The sequence below is a fragment of the Pleurodeles waltl genome, chromosome 7 (assembly GCF_031143425.1).
Source record: "Pleurodeles waltl isolate 20211129_DDA chromosome 7, aPleWal1.hap1.20221129, whole genome shotgun sequence".
NCBI lineage: Eukaryota > Metazoa > Chordata > Amphibia > Caudata > Salamandridae > Pleurodeles > Pleurodeles waltl.
The window spans coordinates 1,403,759,832-1,403,780,453 of NC_090446.1; the positions used below are offsets into that span (position 1 = coordinate 1,403,759,832).

Here is a 20,622-nt window from a genome sequence, read left to right on the forward strand (position 1 = left end):
TACACAGGGAACGGGAAGGAAATGTGGAGTGGCAGTACTCCTGCGTCACTCCCTGCAATTCGGACTAGTTAAAACATGGCATGACCCAGAGGGACGCTACGTACTAGCTAAGCTAGTGGTAGGATCCTCCACAATATGCATAGGCTCCATATACGCCCCCACCGGCTCAAAGCGCTCCTTTTTCCTCTCTCTTAATCGTCTTCTAACACAGATAGGTGCCTCACAATATATTTTTGGGGGGGACTGGAACATAGTCCAAGATGCCATTCTAGACCGATCAAATGGTCTTGACATGGGTAACAATGCAGATAGAGCCGTACTAAAAGACATCCTCTCAGACCATGGCCTAATAGATTGCTGGCGTCTCTCCTACCCTTCCAATAGGGAATATACCTTTGTCTCTTCGGTCCACGGGACCTAATCACGGCTAGACTATTTCTTACTTAATCATAGAATGCTACAAGCGGTTAAGTCAATAGAAATACTGGTAGCCGCACTATCAGACCACTCTCCGGTATTAATAACCCTGGAACTCGGAGTGATTACACCCGGCCGTAAACCCTGGCGCCCCCCTAACACTAGATACCGATCCCCGACTGGGAAGGAACAACTCGAGACCCATATGGCCACATACATGAAGGACAATAGAGGCTCAGTAACCTCACCACAACTTCTCTGGGCTGCGGTGAAAGCAACTATTAGAGGGCAACTAATGAGAGATGCAGCTATCTCCAATGCCCATAGACGGGCCCGACAACGCACGTTAGAAGACAATAACGGAGGCCATGAGGAAATACACACAGCAACCCACCCCCCCTAACCGCCGCTCCATAGAACAGGCTAAAATGGAGCTTAATACCCTCCACACCTCACAAGCAGAATATGCCCTACAAAGGCTGAAGGGACGACACTATGAGCACGGATAGAAGGTGGGCCGCTTCTTGGCTGCCCAACTACGCCAATGGGAAACAGCACTGCTATACCGGCACTGCGCACCCAGGATAACTCACTCATCACACACCCCCAGGCGATTGCAGAAGAATTGGGCCGGTACTACCAAACTCTGTATTCCTCAGAAACATCGGAGGACATTGCCCGCTTAGACGCATTCCTGCAGAGGACGCACATCCCCCATCTTACAGATGAAGGCAGGGCTCTTTTAGAAGGAGACATTAGTAAGGAAGAGATACAACAAGCAATAGCTAATCTATCATATCACAAAGCACCGGGGGAAGATGGGATCACATCTGAATTCTATAACTGGACGGGAACCGACACAGTAGATGTCTTATACGAGGCGTTCCAAGGGGCCGAAAGGGAAGGCTCCATACATCCTATGTCTAATAAAGCCACTATTACAGTTTTGCCGAAACCCGGAAAAGACCCACTTTCCAGCGGAAGCTATTGTCCTATCTCCTTATTGAACGGAGATATTAAAATATTAGCGGGAATACTGGCCACTCGCCTTAAAAAAGTTATTCCCTCGCTAATCCATCACTCCCAAGTAGGCTTTGTGCCAGGCCGCTCCACCAGGAATCATCTCCGCACACTCTTCCATGCCATTAGGACTGCCCATGATACACGAGAGGAAGCCTTAGCCCTCTCGTTGGATGCCGAGAAAGCATTCGACCGAATAGAATGGTGGTACCTCTTCGAAATCTTGAAACGATTTGGGTTAGGAGAAGGTTTCATTAACAAGGTGCGCCTCCTATATGGCTCCCCAACAGCACAGGTAAACTGTGGGGGGTTCCTATCGGACACTTTTGCGATCCGGAGAGGGACACGTCAAGGATGCCCACTATCCCCCCTCCTATTTCTACTCACGGTGGAGCCTCTGGCGGCAGCTATCCGTAGTTCCAACCTCATATCAGGAATCCCAGTACCAGGCGGAAACTCTGACATATATTTATACGCAGACGACATCTTACTTAGCCTTACTGACTTACCCAACTCCATCACTGCCCTGAGGGAGATTCTAACGGAATTCGAATGCATATCAGGATATCGAATCAATTGGGACAAGTGCGAAGCCCTACCACTTTCCCTAAGTCACAGTGAGTGCCTCCATACAAGGTAAGTTTACCGATCAAATGGAAACACTCCCGACTAAGATATCTAGGAATTGACGTAAATACAGGGTTGGTCAATGTAGTGACAGACAATATAGATCCACTGATCAGTGCCATGAAACGGGACTTTGAGAAATAGAGTCAGCTGAGCCTCTCCATGTGGGGCAGGGTACAAGCGGTGCAGATGGTAACCTTGCAGAGGTTCTTATATGTCCTAGGTATGCTCCCCTTACAGATCCCCTTACCTGTATTAAGAGAGATAGACCGCTGTATCCGCTCCTTTGCTTGGGGATCCATACGCCCACGAATACCCAGAACCACCTTGATACCCCGACGGGAATGCGGTGGACTAAGCCTTCCCTCGATCGAACACTATTCTTCCACGTTGCATCTTTCACAAATGGCCCTCCTACTCCCGACTGTAATAAATCCGCCGTTATGTGTGGACGTAGAACGAGCTCCTACAGGGGCCCCCTACGGCCTTCAGCTATTATACAATACGAGCCAAAAATGCCCCCGACCCACCAATCCTATGATAGGAGCCATGAAGAAAACCTGGCAACGGATACACCGGCTCCTTAAAATAGACCCCCACCAACATGACAGAGCTCCGTTATGGGGCAACAAAGGGTTCCAAATTGGAGGGAAAACTATTATCTGGAAGGACTGGGGCCAATGAGGCGTCATGCGAGTGGACCAACTTATATCAGGGGAAACCTGGAAAACATTTAGGGACCTACAGGTGGAATTCAACCTCCCGGAATGCCACTCATGGCGCTACCTCCAACTCAGACATTGTCTTAAACAGAGACTAGGTGTCCTTCCCCGACAGCACCCTCACTCTCCTATATTACATTACCTAGAGACATGGGGGCAGATGAAAGGCGCGATATCGGGACTTCAGGCATTGCTGAATTGTCACCTCTTCTCACTCCCACTCCTGACTTCCCTCAAAAATAAATGGCAGACGCACCTACAAACTGAATATGACTTGGAGGACTGGACAGACTTGATCGAAGCTAGAGACCGCGGAGCACGCGAGGCTCGCCTTATATTCTGCCTTTTTAAGACACTACATGATTGGTATTGGACCCCACAGAAATTACATACGGCAAGATTTCTCCCCCATGCAAACTGCTGGAGGTGCCCACACATGTACTGTGACTTACTCCATATTCTACACGATTGCGCAGCCGTACAACCTTTTTGGAGATCAGTGGGAAACACCCTCCGAGAAACTTTACCCCTCCCACCACTTCTCACCCCATCTCTCCTATTGCTACACGACATGGGAGAACTCCATAAGATCACACAAACTCAAAGTAGACTCCTATACACCGCGCTAGCAACGGCCAAATTATGCATCCTTAGACACTGGCGTGCACCGACCGTCCCCTCCCATGATGAATGGTTGACAGCAATGTACCAAGCAGCCACACATGAATGACTTATATACAGTTTACATGACAGAACGGAGGTGTTTCTCCAGACCTGGTCACCCTTCATCTCCGGACACTAGGACCGGATCTCCCCTAAAGAACTCCACAAAATACCACGTAGTGGGAACACACCATTCCTGATGCCATGCTCATGCAGGTACATCCGCCCATACTTAACACACCATCCCTCCCCTCCTGGACTCAGATGACCCCCCCCGGTAGAAAGGTAGAAAGTTACCGCATAACCTACGGTAAAGCCACTGCTCACTATCCACTATTCATTGACCTTCTTGGCATAACCTATACCACTATTCATATCCCAATCCTTAGAAATATATTATTGATGTTCATGTCACCGTGCCATTCTCCGACTCACCACCCCCCACCAGCCCCATAACATTTTGTAACATTTTATAACCTGGCCCTATTCTCTTCATATGGAGCCACTATAATGATTTGCCTTTTGAATTCACACAACCCCCTCCCCTCGGTCACTATCGCTCTCACTATCACTACTAATATCACTACTAATATTAACATCATTATTACTGCAGTGATTATTATTGTTACTATCGTTGTCACTTTCTTATTCTTCCTCTGCCTATTAGACACCATGGACACTAATACAATTCATATATATGTTCTCTCTCCCCCTATCCCTTCCATACCTTCTCTCTCTATTCTACATTTTCTATATTCTTTGATCCTTACCCAGACGCCTTCCCCCCTCACCCGCCACCCCCCCTTCCTTCTCCCATTTCCACGACCCACACTAATCACTGCTTTTCCTTATATCCCTCAGTACACCCCTAATGGTCCCCCGTTAGCCTTGACCGTATCCCATCCTTATCACAAAACATTATGACTCATACTCTTTAAATGACTAGCAGCATATCTCTGGGAGACTCAAGGAGATGGCAAATGGGACACCTGATTAGTATTGAACTTGACTGTTATTACAGTAGAATTGTATAACGAGGACATCATGGAGCGAATGGATCCTTGTTCTTTTGTTTTCTTCCTCTTCTTTTATAAGTTGGTTATACTAAATCGCTTAACGTACCTCTGATTGTATCTGCATTATTATAAGAAAATGCCACAACTATGGCAAATGGCATAGCAATAGACAAGAGAGATATAAAACAATAATCATACATGCATAATGCTTTAAGGAAACAGACGTGTATTGATAATGATTCACAGAATGTAAAATTGTACTTGTTGCCTTCACTAAGAGAAACTATGATTAGAAACAGAAATGGCTTAGATTAATAGACTGTTCACTATATACTGTGTAATATGATGCAATTAACAATAAAAAAATACAACACAAAAAAAATATATATATATACGTTATTCAAAGATTAAGACAGTGCATACGCATCAACATTTTACAAAGTTAAAAAACGTCACCTAATTCCAGTACATAAATAAAATCTAAAAACAGATTGAGATATACAGGTGTTAGTATGTATATCTGTGCCTAATAGACAGAGCAATTCAAATAAAATTCACAACTGCAACACATATCTCTACCGAGTCAAATTGTTGTGAAACAACTAGGGCCATACTATGTTGTCTAATGTTCACTGATTTTAAAACTGGTAATAAAAATATTTTCCAAGGATTTTCATATAGTAAAAAAAATAACATAAAGAGTGTCATGCTTTGTGATGAAGAATTATCATAGGGCATTTGTGAAGGGATTTAAACCAAGTCCCCTAGATAGGAAAGCCTCATAAAAAATGAACAGTGCTTAGTCTAACCCTAGTTAAAATAACTCTAATCTGAGGATTACGAAAAAGGACGAGATACAGTTTCGGGTCCTTAGTTCTAATCAAGTCTAGATATGCCATCACTGTTTGCATTTTTGAGACTTTCTTTATCCTAATTCTGCACACATAATCAGAAAAAAGATTTTTACCCTGTTCTTAGACTGAGGAGTCACCGTTTTGGGATTAGAATAAACTTCTTTTATGTCCCATTGCTCTAAATAGTGTTTAATATCTGTTCCCCAGAATCTGGAGGGAGTCAACATTAACATGTACCCAGACCCCACGCCACAAAGCCCAGCAGGGATGCATTTGCTTTTATACATAAGAAGCATTTCTTTAACCAATTTGGCACCTAGTCTAGATGTAAAATTAAATATTGAATCGTCAGCGTCTTGTAGGTGTTGTGCTCTAATTTTAAGTAAATGGCACCAATTTAATGAAATGTCAAAAGGTATGCCAAAATAATGAAAAGTCAGGACTCTGAGAATGGTTACCCCTCTAACCTCATGTCTCCTAGATTTTGTTTGTCTCAGACCATTAAAAGATTTCAAGGAATTAACCTTTAGGTCCAAATCACTCATAAAAGCAGTGAAAGATTCAAGAAGCAAATGGAGCCCTTTTGTTGTTTGTACAAAAAGCACAGTATTGTCCGCATAGAGGAGACAGAGCACCGGACACGAACCCACCATGGGCAAGTCCTTCCCATTCTTGTATCGATCAAAAAGGTACACTGTTCCAAAACAAATATGACAACCCAAGAAATTCTCTGGCTGTCTTAAGGTATGGCTTACTTCCGAAACAAGGGCTCTCACGTATCATCATTCGGCTTGCTCCACGTCAGACTGGCATTGCAATGTCTGACTGGACCCTAATGGGGGCCACTTAGCCAAAATTCTGTGCAAAGAATGTAGAGTGAAAAAACAAAGGAGAGATGTAATAAAGTGTGTTAAAATTGGCTCAACACTCTCTTAAAAAGCTCTTTTTTATTAGCATCAGGGAGCGCTGGTCAAAGTTAAAAACAAAAGGGAGTAGAGGGAAATAATGATCCTTTACTCTAAAGGAGAGTCAACATGTTTCGTGCCTTCCACTGTCCTCACGGATCAAATGGCGCTTCTTCAGGACTAAATGCAATCTTCTCCAACAAATTTATAAACGAAACAATGTTCTACGGTCAAAAAAACTTTTAGCAAAGCATCTGATAGAGAGACTTTACTCACAATAATTCTCAGTAGGCTCCTACCACTGAACCATACCTGCAGTCAAAACACACAAAAAGGAAAAAAAAATATGTAATACAAACTAGTACAATAACCTATTTCCCACCTTATTCTGGGAGAATTGTACAATTAGTGCTGCTTTATTGAAAACAATGTATAATAAAAAAATCATAAAAAAGGTCATCATGGCAGAATCAAAGAAAAAAAGCTTGTAGAATAATATACTTACCATCCAAATTATGGGCTCAGTTTTCCTGGGATGCGCAAGCTAACAATCAGTTGTTGTTTCTAGGACAACATGTTAAAGAAAAAATCTGTATAATGCAAATGTCAAATTCACACGTGTTATCAGGACATCTACAAGATAAGGGTAGAAAATATAACTGCAACAATATACGTTGTTTGGCTAGCATTCTGAATAATGTCTGCGTGCAGGTTAAGATAATTATAATAAGAAAAGGCAGTGAAAAAAAGAGTGAAGATTGCTGGGAAGCGACTATGGTGCTGTCTCACCCTAACAGATCGCGTTGTAACAAATAAAAATGTAGAGCAAATATATTAGGTCACATGGGAGACCGCAGGGAAGTTTATTGAACTAATGTCCGTAACTGCTAGTCAAAGCAGAAAAACCCCAAAAGACAACACGTTCCTTATAGGTGACTAGAGTGTGGGCTGCGACCAGACAGTAAAATATGCTCTATACAGCTTAAAGGTCTTGTGCCGACAGTCCCATTCTTGTCCAAGTGTGAATCCAGACCATATATGTACAGCAGAAAAAGAAATGGAACCAGGATACATCCCTGCTTTACCCCTCTGCTGGATTTAATTGGCGCAGTGCAGTCCCCATTTTGGCCATATCAGATTTTAATAATAGTGTTTGAGCGCAATCGCTTAAGAAGGTCCACTGCAGCCAACTCAAACCCCATAGATTCCATTATAACCCACAGTTTAGAGCAAGTAACAATGTCAAAAGCACAGGTGAGGTCCATAAAGGCCAAGTGTAAGGCACCTCCACCTGGCTTTGACATATTTCCCAACTAAGAATGACAGGTTGAGGTATTTCTCCACTATGCCAACACCAGGGCGGAAACTAAATTGAACCAGTGAGAGAACGTTATTTGAGTCATCCCAATTCTCTAATTATGAGAAAAAGGACCCACCCTAGTATCTTGAAAGTTGTATCCAACAAAGAGATGGGTCTATAGCAACCTAGGTCAGATTTGTCCCCCATTTTCAAAGATAAGAACAATAACCAACTCCTTGCAGGAAAGGGGTATTTGACCAATAACAGCGACATGCAGGACATTAGTAAAAGGAGGAGCCCATAGATCCATGTTGGCCTTAATAGATCCATGGGAACTCCAACTGAACCAGGAGCTTAACGTAAAAGGCTCTTTTTGATGGCAGTGGCCACCTTTTTCCAATCTATAAACAAATAATGCAGAAAGGGCACTCTCATCTACGGCTGCATCTAGTGTCACCTTACAATCGATTTCCAGTGTATTTCCCTGGCCAAAAAGGTTCATATAATGAGTAACCCAAGATTCAGATGGAATAAAACATTCAATGTCGGAAGGTTTCTGTTTGGCAAAAAGTGGCGATTGACAATTTTCCAGAAACACCAGTGATCCTTTAATCTTACTCCTGTTTTTAACTCATCCCAAGCTGTTTGTTGGATTTCGATCTTTCCATGGGCAAGAGTTTCTTTATAAATCCTTCTGGCCGATTTAACTTGCTCCCTGTCCATCGGGGTGGTTTTAAGTGCATTTTTGAAACTACGATGCACAGCAGTGCATGTATTGTTGAACAATCTATGAGTTTGGGACTCCACTTACTCTTTTTTAACAACCAGTAGCTTAGACACCTTAAGACAAAGGGAAATTGTTCCTGAGTCTACATCTAAAGATAAGCATTTCAAGTTTTCCACCTCCTCATTCTGAATAGCAATGCAGAATTGATTGGGGTTTAGTTTATCCCAATTTAATTTCATGCCAGAATTGGACAAAAAAGTCAGTTCTCCCACATCTTTTCCCTGGGCCTTTTCTAATTCCAGATTCAGTGTCAAAATCAAAAAAACTATGATCGCTCGCACAGTTGCTCACGAAAAATCAAAAATCAGAGATGCAAGATCACCTGTGACTATCATAAAATCAATGGAATTAGTCTTACCATTTCAATGAAAGTGGGAGGTAATGGTCGCGAATGAGGGCAAAAGTCTAAAACAAATAGTTGGTGTTTATTAAGAATTTTTTGTAGGACCTCCCCATACGGGGTGTCCCTAAAATTAGTAATTTAGGGCCAGATGTAGTAACCGTTTTGCATGGCGCAAACTGCGAAAATCACAGTTTGCGCCATGCAAAACGGCCATCGCGATGCACATTCCCATTTTGTGAGTCGGTACCGACTCGCAAAATGGGAATGCGACTCGCAAAAAGGAAGGGGTGTTCCCTTCCTATTTGCGACTCACACCGCGATGAAGAATTGCTTTGTGACCGCGAAAGCGGTCGCAAAGCAATTTGCAGTTAGCATCCACTTGAAATGGGTTCTAACTCATTCGCAAAAGGGAAGGGGTCCCTTTGTGAATGTCGCTATAAATGTTTTTTCAGAGCAGGCAGTGGTCCAATGGACCACTGCCTGCTCTGAAAAAACTAAAAGAAATGGTTTCATTTTTATTTAGTATTGCAACTCGTTTTCCTTTAAGAAAAACGGGCTGCAATACAAAAACAAAAAAAACAGCTTTATTGAAAAAGCAGTCACAAACATGGAGGTCTGCTGACTCCAGCAGGCCACCATCCCTGTGAGTGCAGGGAATCTCAAGGGGATCGCAAATTGCGACCCACCTCATTAATATTAATGAGGTGGGTCTTTGAGACCCCCTTGAGATTCACAGAAGGTGTCTGAGACACCATTCTGCATACGATTTTGCGAATCAGAAATTGCGAGTCGTACCGACTCACAATTTCCGATTCGCAAAATCGCTTTTTGCTACATCTGGCCCTTAATCACCATTTGGATTGGTTATGCCACAGGCAGGGTTATCACTAAAATTACAACGTTTTAGGTTAAAATCACCCACTCATATAATGGAAATTTGATCATTCACTTTAGAAAGTATTTAAGGAAGGCACATGTCCAATTTTTCCCTCACCTCAGTCTGCTTATTACCAGATATATGTCAGAGTCACCAGATCCGCGGGGTCTGTGCACGCTCCCAACACTTCCACCACAAGACAGCTCCAATACTCTGATTAGAATGTCACAGAGTCTAAGAGAGTCCAAGTGGGGAAAAGGGGATTAGGTAGGGAACAGCTGGGAAGGAGACCTGTGGGAAGCAAAAGGTTAAAACACACAATATCAAGATTATATCATATTAATCAGTACTAAGCTATGACTCTAAGCATTGTCATACTGAAAACGTGGACAACTTAAGCATGGAATTAAATAACTAAGCTTCAAGATAACTGGATACCTGTGAGGGAATCAAGAAAGGTTAAATACAACTTTCAAATTCAAGTATAGTCTTTTACATGAGGATCAGGAAATAATCTAAATGAATTTCTAAAACCACCATATGAATCGTGCTTGAGGGACTATTATGCACATACAATATCACATCATGAACTCTAGAACTTTTACTTTTCTTAAATTCCAGGCACTTGAATTTTGCACATTGCAGATTTTAACAAAGTTTGTAAATACCATGAAATGATTGTGCACAATGAATAACATAAGTTAGACTCAAGAAATGAATTGCGCGTCTTGCCGATACGAAGGCCATCAAGTAAATGCCATGAAGTGGTAGCTCACAATGAACATCGTGATTTTAAACACAAGAAATAAATTGCGCGTATTGCCGATTCGAGCACTCCCAAGTAAATACCATGAAATGGTAACACACAATGAATACCATGAATTTGACACAAGAAATGAATCGCGAGTCTTGCCGATTCGAAGGCTACCATATGAATGCCAGGAAATGGTAGCGTACAAGGAATAACATGAATCTAAGCACCGGGAAAGAATCGTGCCTCTGGCCGATTCGAATGCCACCATTTGAATGTCAGGAAAAGTAGCGTACAATGAATAACATGAATTACACACGAGGAATGAATTGCGTGTCTTGCCGATTCGAATGCCACCATATAACTACCAAGAAATGGTAGCGCACAATGAATATCAAAGTTTAAACACGAGGAATGAATCGCGCATCTTGCCAATTTGAATGCCACCATATAACTGCCAAGAAATGGTAGCGCACAATGAATATCAAAGTTTAAACACAAGGAATAAATCGCGCGTCTTGCCGATTCGAATGCCACCATATAACTGCCAAGAAATGGTAGCGCACAATGAATATCAAAGTTTAAACACGAGAAATGAATCGCGCGTTTTGCCGATTCCAATGCCACCATGTAACTGCCAAGAAATGGTAGCGCACAATGAATATCAAAGTTTAAGCACGAGAAATGAATTGCGTGTCTTGCCGATTCGAATATCAACATGTAAATGCCAGAAAAACCAAAAGCACATTCACACACACAAGGTAAAATCTCTCAACATGAAAGATTAGGCCCAAGAACTTGAATGCCTTCGAAAACGGGATCGCGGGCCCTGCCCAACCTCCGTCTTACCGCCCTGATCAAGGATCACCAAAGTAATGAAGGGCGAAGGCCTGGAAGATCAAAGTAGGCCTCTGGAACAGGAGCTCAGGAAGTTTTTGCTGCTCTGCTCCGGGACCTCTGAATAGTGAGCACGTGGAGCTGGGCTGGCTCCCTTTTATAGAGTCTGAGCCCAGCCCACAAACCACACCCAGGCATGCTGCAGGGAAAGCTTCTAGAAGGTCCTGGAAAGGGACCACACCCTGACACAGTCTGAAAGCCTGCAGCAGTACATTGCATATGAACAGTATTTATATGCACGCTGATCATAAGTCTTCAGGATTAAACTCTGCAATGGAAAAGGTTAAACAACATCATATCAGCACAATGCATAAATTATGTTAGCTTGAAATTGCTAGGTTTTTGCATTCTAGTCGCCCATAGAGCGCGCACTGCCCTGATATTGACAATATATTACAATTTGTGACAAATATAGTCGTTTTGAGTCCAGACAGCTTTGTGACTTTCTGAAATGCTATGTTGGGGAATAGGTGATAAACCTGGCAGTGGATCACATTTAGGTTCCCTGCCAAGGTTACTTTTTATTATTTTCCAACTGATACTTTGACATTTGAAAATGTTGTCAACCCAGCTTCTGTTCATCAGGCTTTGCTTCAGAAATGGTAAATTAAAATAGTTTTTCATGTTTCATCATTAAAAGAAGAATTTGTCCAAAAGCTACCTTATCGAATAGCTGCCTCTTCCTGTTATGGTCAATAACTTCTGTGTTTGAAAGGTATGTTCCCATGCTTTATATAGAATAAGGATTATGGAGCAGTGGAAGGGGCATGTAAACCTGCTGCTGCAGATCCATTTCAAGATTAAGGGTTTCCCAAGAACTTTTACTCAGATCTCAGTAAAGGTCTTGCTTGGAAAGATGCTTGCAAAGAGAAGAAATTCACAGTAATAGGTCCCAGATTTACTATGAATTTGCCTCAGGGTTTATTTTGCAGTTTTAAATGACATAAGCTCAACCTGAAGGTATTGGAGCACTTACATGAGCATCAGTTACATTACAGAAGGACACATTAACTTTTTTTAGGGAGATTAAGCGATTTGTACAGAATCACAGGATGTTTAGCCGACGCTAAGATTCAAGCCTGGTTCCACACTTCAAAAATCAGCAGCTCTGGCTGATACGCCACATCCTCTCCAACACTTTTGTGGTGCAACCCTGATGCAAAATTATTTTGCCATTAACTAATACTTTATTGCATGACTTTGCATGGTATAGTAACTACAACTCACCACAGCACTCAAAACAGTGTATAGAGCTGTCTTGCATTACTTTGTGCCAAGTAGGCATTACATGGGTTGCACATGGGTGTTCCAATGAATCCACCCATGTATTTGATGCAAACCCAAATTTACAAAGACTGGGTTTGCGTCAAAACTGCGAGCATACCTGACAGAGGCATAACAAGGAAATTACTTCATCTTTCCATGTGTGCTTCATTCTGCAGAACACATAGAAAGAAGAACATACCTCTAAGAATTGTTTTGTGCAGGAAGCTATCCATTCGTACCCCAGAAAATCCTGCTTATAATGCAGGCATCCTCCTACTATGGTGCATGGGTTCCTTCATTGGTGCTACACAGCACAGTGAGCCAGAGCAAGGAGAGAGCAGAAATGGTCCATATGTTTGTAAATATGGAGCATTTCTGCTCACTCACTTTCACTCAATGCAGTGCAGCAAGTTCCTTTGCTGCTTCACATTGTGTGAATGTAAATAAACTGTGAATAATTATTGGCATAAATCACTCCCTGACCTCCTCCTCAGATTCACTCACTACCACTCAGCAAAAGTGCCCTTCATCTTTCCATAGACACTCCCTTCACATGCATTTCATTGGTTTTAAAGCACTGGTAAAGGCTGGCTTTACTAATCCACTCAGCTATCCACTCAAACTGGAGATCTGTTGTTAGCAGCAGGCATATTGAACCTCTGTGTTACTTTATGGTGAGTCTAAACTACTAGTAGACAAAACTTCGATCTCTCTCCTCTAGCAGGAGTATTAATCACAAGAGTTATCTTGAGATTTGTATTGCTGCCTGACAGCTGGATGCACATGGAACGCTGTAGCAGGTGATTTTAAATTGCAATTTATTGCTAAACACAGAGCCCCAGCCCTGAGATCAGTGCCCTCCCTCAGTCAATGCCAGGTGGGGACGCATTGTTGCATCCCCCCAAAATCTGGCCCTGTTGTAAACCTGAAACCCTCCCTGGAGCCTGATCGTGCGTCAGACCTTATTTGATTAATTGACATTAATTTATGAGGGGACGCATTTGTAGGTCGATTAATCTTTTGACTACGTTTAGAGTAGTTCCCATCATGGTGCCCTGGATCAATACAAATCGATAACAATGACAATCAACAACATCAACGATCATGGAAATCAGTACACCACGACCTCTCGGCCATGAATAACTGCACCTTCATGTAAAAGTTAGAATGTTTATTTCCTTATAATAAAAATGCTAATATCACGTAACTTAGTCTCAAAATCAAATGGTAAGCACACAGAAACAATACTGGCTCTAAAGAATCGCAATTTAATCAAAGCTTGGACCACTACACATTCTAACGTTACAGTACAAATCAATAGCAAGAATAACTGTGCAAGAGAAATGTCATACAATTAGATTCAGCAAAGAAAATACATCAACTGTTATTACATGTAGTGAGCATCATCAGTGAGTACCCTAACTAACCTTCAGATTAGAATAGGATGTTTGGACTTCATGCAAAACAATTTAGTCAAAACAAATTTGGAAAAACATCTAACTATGGCTTTATCAAAATAAGCGGTTGGTACCTATGGATAAAAGCAAATAGACATAACAATCATTAACATAATCTTATATCTTGCCTCAGTATGGTTCAGCAAGCTTTGACAGTCTTTGTCAATTGGACATCGGTTCGGTCAGCAAAGCATCGGAATTCAGCATTGAAGTTCAAGAAAGTAAAAGTCTCTTCATGCAGTTCAGAAAAGAATAATATCTAAATGCAGGACAGTTAAGAAGAATATAGCGGAATGGCCTCTCTCCCCTCGGTGCAGTATGGCTGAGTTAGATTCCCTGAAACTATTTCCCACATTGTTATTGATTAAAGAATCATACGTTTATGTTTAGTCCAATGAAAGTAGAACCCCAAATCTAAGAATTTTACTAGTCCACGGTTCACATGTCGATGATTGGCTCCTTTTCTCCTATTCCTGTTGTTTGGCTTGTCAGGTAACAAATTTGTATCAGCTTATTCTCCAGTCAGTGCATCCATTGTCTTCTCCTGGGAAGGTCGCCCTTACACACACTAAGTTATAAAATGTATCCCTAGCTAGCACAGCATATTCTAGCAAGCAGTTCTTATGGGAAAGAATTCTAGCTACTAACATTCGGTCAATACAGTGGAAAATCACAATTTAATTCTCTAAGCAGCCATTTTATAATTCGCCTAAGAAATACAGCTTGCGATGAGGCCGTACAACTAGGCCCAAGACCTCGCAAAATTAAGGTGCATAATTAACAAAGCAAATACATAATACATAACCATTAATATGACATACTACTACATTAATACACACATTAGCTCAACATTTTACATTAATAAGCTGTTAATAAGTACACTTCGTAATCGTTGGTGGCCACTCAAGTAGGTGCAATTTCTAATGCGTGCATTATTTCTCCACGTTAACTCATTTTCTATGCAAATTCAACACTCAGAATACATGAATACCCATTAGTAAAATTCAGCATTAACAAGCCCTTGGGTGCAGAATGCCAGCACATGATAGACACTTAGCAGGCCTCTTATAGTCAGCGGGATCAATGACCTCTATGTGCTGGGAGACGGTCCCCTGCAAAAATCAATAGTGCATGGCTGAATATCAATCCATCAGCAGTTCGATTCCAGACCATTTTTTACAGGAGGCTTCCTCATTCTGAAAGAACACATATTTTCATTTCACTTCAGATCACTGCGATTAACTTGAGACGTCCTAATCTCTTAAAAACAATAGGTTACTTACACGTCACATAGAAAATAAACACTGCTGTTTGTCCAGATGATGGATTTTCGACCCCTAGAATGCTACAGCCTCCAGTCACATTTGTCACTATCTTTTTTGCAAATGGGAAGATGGTTTAATCCTGCAAGAAGAGAGAAGTCAGCCATGCCACCTGACTGAACCTGACAGAGACAAACTGGTAGGCTCCACACCCATTCTTAGCAACCGACACTGTTTTACAGCCATTGTTGTGAAATATAAGGCGCCGTGTATTAGAATGTCTGATTTACTGAATGATAAACATAGCTAGTTAAGATTACCATCATATTCTTTTACAAGCCAGCTGGCGAGCACACATCTCCAGTCATATCCTCATCATGGCAATGGGTGGGTTGCAGAGCCACGCTTTCAACAGGGCTGGGGGTGTTTCTTCTGCTAGCTAATGGCTGAAGAGTGGGTGTTGTCTTTTGTCTAAACTAAAAGATATAAATTTACTGGGATCAGTTTAACAATATGCGGTGAGCTGCACAACTCAGGTAAGGCAAACCTTTCACTTACAGAAGTACCTGCTACTAACTGACTGACAAGAAACCTAACCCCTTTAAAACGGTGATTTCAAATTGATAGGGTACAGTGTCTAGCTCCTACACTCGCCTCTTGACTAGACTGAAAAACGTGCTTACTGGCTTTGCTAGCCCAAGATGTCTCCAGGTGCCAATGCAGTTCATACCTGGGCCACTCTCCTGTGCATTTTTGGCTAGTTACTAATCTATCACATTTTCTCCTGACATGGAATACCCTTCCTGTTCACTACATATTTTTAAAGATTTATTTTAGGGTTTCAATGCTAATTACCGATCTGTGGTTAATGCATTTTTCGTTTTTGTTTTGCCTTTGAGAAATTCTCTTATTTTAATTGCATTTTATCTCCACAGCTCATTACATGTCACCTTTTGTTTTTGGTTTCCTTTGTTTTTGGTGATGATCTATTATGATACTGTTTAATGGGTGTTGGGTGGTGAATTCGGGGTTTTTGAATGTTCTAAGAAAAGTAAAAATGCAAATATAATTAACAAATGAGATTTGAACACAGACATTTTACTATGCCAATGTATGGATCAGTGAGTTTTACTCTGCTATTATTTCTCAAAAATACTGGTACAGATACCAAGCTATTGACTTCCCACTATAAATGTAACTAGTTAATAAATGTACTTCTGAACAACTCAAGAAAACTGATTAAATGCAACATTTAGTATCATTAGCATTATGTATTCTTTAAGCGCAAACAGACATCAGTTTGTCGCTGAAATATGTACACTGACTACAGTCTTAGTAATATCGGGAGCACTAATGATATACAGACCTTGCTTATCTAGTATCAACTAACTAGCAAAGAAAAGGCAAGATGGTAATGGCTTCATGTATTTTAGACGTGAGTGTTCTTTGTGGAGCTGTACCGGAAGATCCACCCACAACCTTGCTACCTCTACCTGAAAAGCTCTGACTGCCCGACACAGGGGCATTTTTGATCTGTGTACTTTGTTGGTAATTGAAAAGATATATAATTCTCATCAGAACACTCAGAAAAAAAATCCCCCAAAAATCTTTACCACTGTATTTAGTTGATCTTCTATTGTAAATCTTGAGTCAATTTGGACCCCAACATTTGTTTCAATGGTGAACGGGGTAGGATTTTGGTTCATCGATGGAGGCTAAAAATTATAATTCCATACTGGACTTGGCCTAACAGGTAGCAAAATGTAATTCCCCTTAAAATAGTTCCATGCCATCCAGTGTTGAACCTCTGCCAGGAAGTCCTGCAGAAAAGAAGCATTTGTGCTGGGATCTCTAGCAACCACTAAGAATAGCTGCATGGCAAATCATTGAGTCATTTGAGCTCATGGTGTCAAATAAAGATTACATAGAAAAGGTAAAAGCACAGACACCTGGGGAACTCCACAAGAAAATGTTTTGATGGATGATGGTCGAGCTCAGCCTAGACAGTCCTATCATCAAATAAGCTTTAACACCAGTCTAACACAACACCCTTAATACTGAAGCCGAACATATGCTTTAACCGCAACTGATGTTCAATGTATCATACGCCGCTGAAAAATCCAGCAGAATCAGTGCCATAGGTATATTTTGATTGGCACACTGTCACAGATCATCCAGTAATGCCTTAATAACCCCTGCTGCATCCCACTTAAAATCCAGCTTTAGTGATATGAAGCAATTCTTATAGTTCCGCATAGGTCAGCATGTGTTGGCAAGTGATCAAAATCTACACCCTTGATCAGTTTAGCAAGGAAAGGCAGCTGGGACACCGAATTGTAGTTGTCAATGCAGTCTGGATGTGTGTATTCTTTAATTAATAATGGAAATATTCAAGTCTTTTCCAGTTCATTTGTTTCAACACCACAGTGCATTTAAGCATTGTTAATGGCCTGGATTGCTGAACATGTTTTTAATCAAACATTTCATATATCCTGGCTGGCAGATCATTGGTCCCAGAGCCAGGGGCCATAATTCTCTTAACTAAAGCACACTATCTTCTTCTTTCAAACCTGAAAACTGATTATGGATAATTAATTTGAAGTCGTATTATCTTCACATGTGTACAATGAAATTTTTTTTTTTAGATAAAACGGTGCATTGATTGCTTTACTTTTTTCATACGGACCAGTAGATTGATTGCATTTATTTAACCAACACTCAATTGTGGAGTAGTCTGGTGGTTCCTACAGTTCTTTTATCACTTTAAAACATGGGTTGAATGGTGATTGATGCATTTAAAATTCTTCCTGCATAATATGCTCCTACTATATGCTACTACTATGCTGGCAACACATGTGACTACTGACCCTTTCAACCAGCCAACCAGTGTTCAAGACATCATTACTCTGTTTTGTCCTGGATGACTTCCAACTTACTTAAGATCAACCTCATGAAACTGAAATTCTGTCTCTCATTCATAGACTTATCTGTTTTATAGCTCCCAATCGCCTCAGAACTGGGACACTGTCCCTCCCCTGTTTGTGAGTTCTTGAATCGGGACATATTTCTAAACCTGATCTTAATGCCCAAATCACCATTATCACCAAAACCTGTCTTCGGGTTACTTGTAAGGATCTTACCGTTCATTTCCTTATCTCATCTTATCATGGCTGTCAATGCCTTTTTAAACTCCAGACTTGACAATGGTAATACAGTTTACCTTAGCACACATAAAATTGCCATTGTCAAACTTGAAAAAATCCAAAACTCTGATCAGATGTAGTTTGCACCTAAGACACTTTGATTCAATTTCCTCTCACTGGAAAGTCCTGCATTGAACTTCACTTAGTTAAAGGATTCTGTTCAAAGTGGCATGTGCCATGCACAAAATCCAGGCTGGCAGTTCACCTACATTTCTGTCCCACAGAGTCAGCAAAAGTGAAGCACAAAAAGTTAAACAAAAAAGCAAATGGCTGGAAAAATATCCTCTAAAAGGGTGGTTAATGAAGAAAAGCTTGCTTAAGTAGACATTTTTCTTGCAAAAATAGATATTGCAAGGAACTTTAACTACAATCAAAAGGGGTTATTCATGGTCAATGCCCTGCATACACCATACTCTATATAACCCCCTTAGCATGAACACTGTATAGAGTTTGTCATTTTCTCTCAACTTCTAGTGCAAACTTTGAAGCTTCTCCCAACACTGTGTCAGTGTGCCAAATTCAATAGAATGGCTATATTTTTCAAACTCTTCATATATTCTGTATGAATTAATTAGCCAAATTCAGTATATGGTCTTCATGAAATTGCAAAATTATGGGCATTAGTTCGTTTTGAAAAGGAACTGAAAAAATCCAGTTTCTGGTAGAAACTATAAATACAGAGTACATTGCACTGGATGTGTATAGGAATATTACTGTGGAGGTACTTTAGGAAGTAGATTTTTCTCCATATTAAGAGTTTCCTGCAGACATTTGAGGATTGAAAGTTCAGTCCAAACTCTAAATGAGGCCGAATGATTTGTTTTCATCCAAGTAGGTAAAATTATTATTTATTTATGGAAAAGTTCTCACGCATAAAATCATTTTTCTTGTTTTTAAACATAAGCATGGTAAAACATATAGATGTTTCATTAATTGTTCAAATAGAAAGTCTGCAAAAACTTGATTTGCTATTTGATTTTGATTTTGAAAATAGTATGGACATTTTATTACAGGCGTAGTTACAGAATTGTATGAAATGTGCTGAAAACTAGTCCTGCAATTTCCCACACCTTTAGCATAATATAGCACTTATCCTATTATGTTTTACACAAGATATATGATGTGTTCACTGTGTTCAGTGTGCAGGTAAAAACACTTCTGAGTTGTAGTACTTCAGCTGTGCAAGCTCCATCACATTACTGTTTGTACTTTTCTTTTAAAGGATGAGGAATCTTTCAGCTTTGGTCTGGGTTCTATTGGTCATTGGCCAGTTTCAGAAATCACAATCATCATGTTCAGGTAATGCTTTGAGCCCACTTCGACCTATTTGTCATTTTTATAGAAGAATATTACTGTGGTCAGACAAAACCATTTTGAGTTCTCCACCTTATAGTTTTGTTTTTCCTATAATTTTTCTATGTGCAGCATGCCCCTTGCCACTGAACAACAAAAAACAGAACAAAGTGGCATGGGAACAGTTGGTTTCAGTGGAGGTCAAATGTGGAGGTTAAATGTCTGGATTTGTTAAACAACCACAGAACACCCCCTGAAAAAGAAATGTGTTAGTCTAGACAACTCAAGACCTCTATGTCATGTGTGCAGTGTAGAGCCTGTCAAGAATGTTTTATTAAAATTAATTTGCATTATTATACAGTGGATTAATCATTTTAAAAAGAGAACTGCAAATACCAGACTGCAAAGTTGTGTGCTATAAATACTTTTAGAAGAAACCATTTTAAAGGCACTCTAGTCTGCTCAAGGTTGATCCTAGGTCATCTGTTCTGCTGCTACTGCAATAAACCCCTCAGCCACAGGTCAACCATAAACTCCAAAGGCACACTTACAATCAGGAAATTTGAGCCCCAGTGCACAACATTATCCATGTAACACTTCCTAATCTACCACTGTTTCATACAACAGATGGAATGTACTGTGTAATCCCATTGTAACAAAGATAGAATCATTGGTATTGATGGATCATCTCTTATTAAAATTCCTGTCAATTCTATAGTGAGCAAAATCTCAATTAATGATTAATCACATGACAACCGTTGTGGTCCAAGTACACCCATCATTTAGCAGAGTCTACAGAAATATTTCTTAAATACAATATAGTTCGTTATCAAATAGTTATATGTGTATATTTATATGGTCACGAGTGGGGTCATTCTGACCTCAGTAATCTTTAGAGGAATAATGTTGAATCTATGTAAAAGGTGTGTTAAGATGCACAGCTGTAAAAAAATATATTTTGC

The 20,622-nt window shown here is 40.7% G+C and overlaps 1 protein-coding gene across 1 annotated transcript in view; it reads left to right on the forward strand.

Moving 5' to 3' along the window:
* The first annotated feature begins 961 nt into the window (after window positions 1–961).
* Window positions 962–20,622, forward strand: part of LOC138247059 (myeloperoxidase-like) — a 189,954-nt gene continuing 170,293 nt past the window's right edge. The window contains exons 1-2 of the mRNA XM_069201807.1: window positions 962–2,073; window positions 19,590–19,666. Coding sequence (XP_069057908.1) covers window positions 962–2,073; window positions 19,590–19,666 — 1,189 coding nt within the window. The remainder of the gene's footprint in view (window positions 2,074–19,589; window positions 19,667–20,622) is intronic.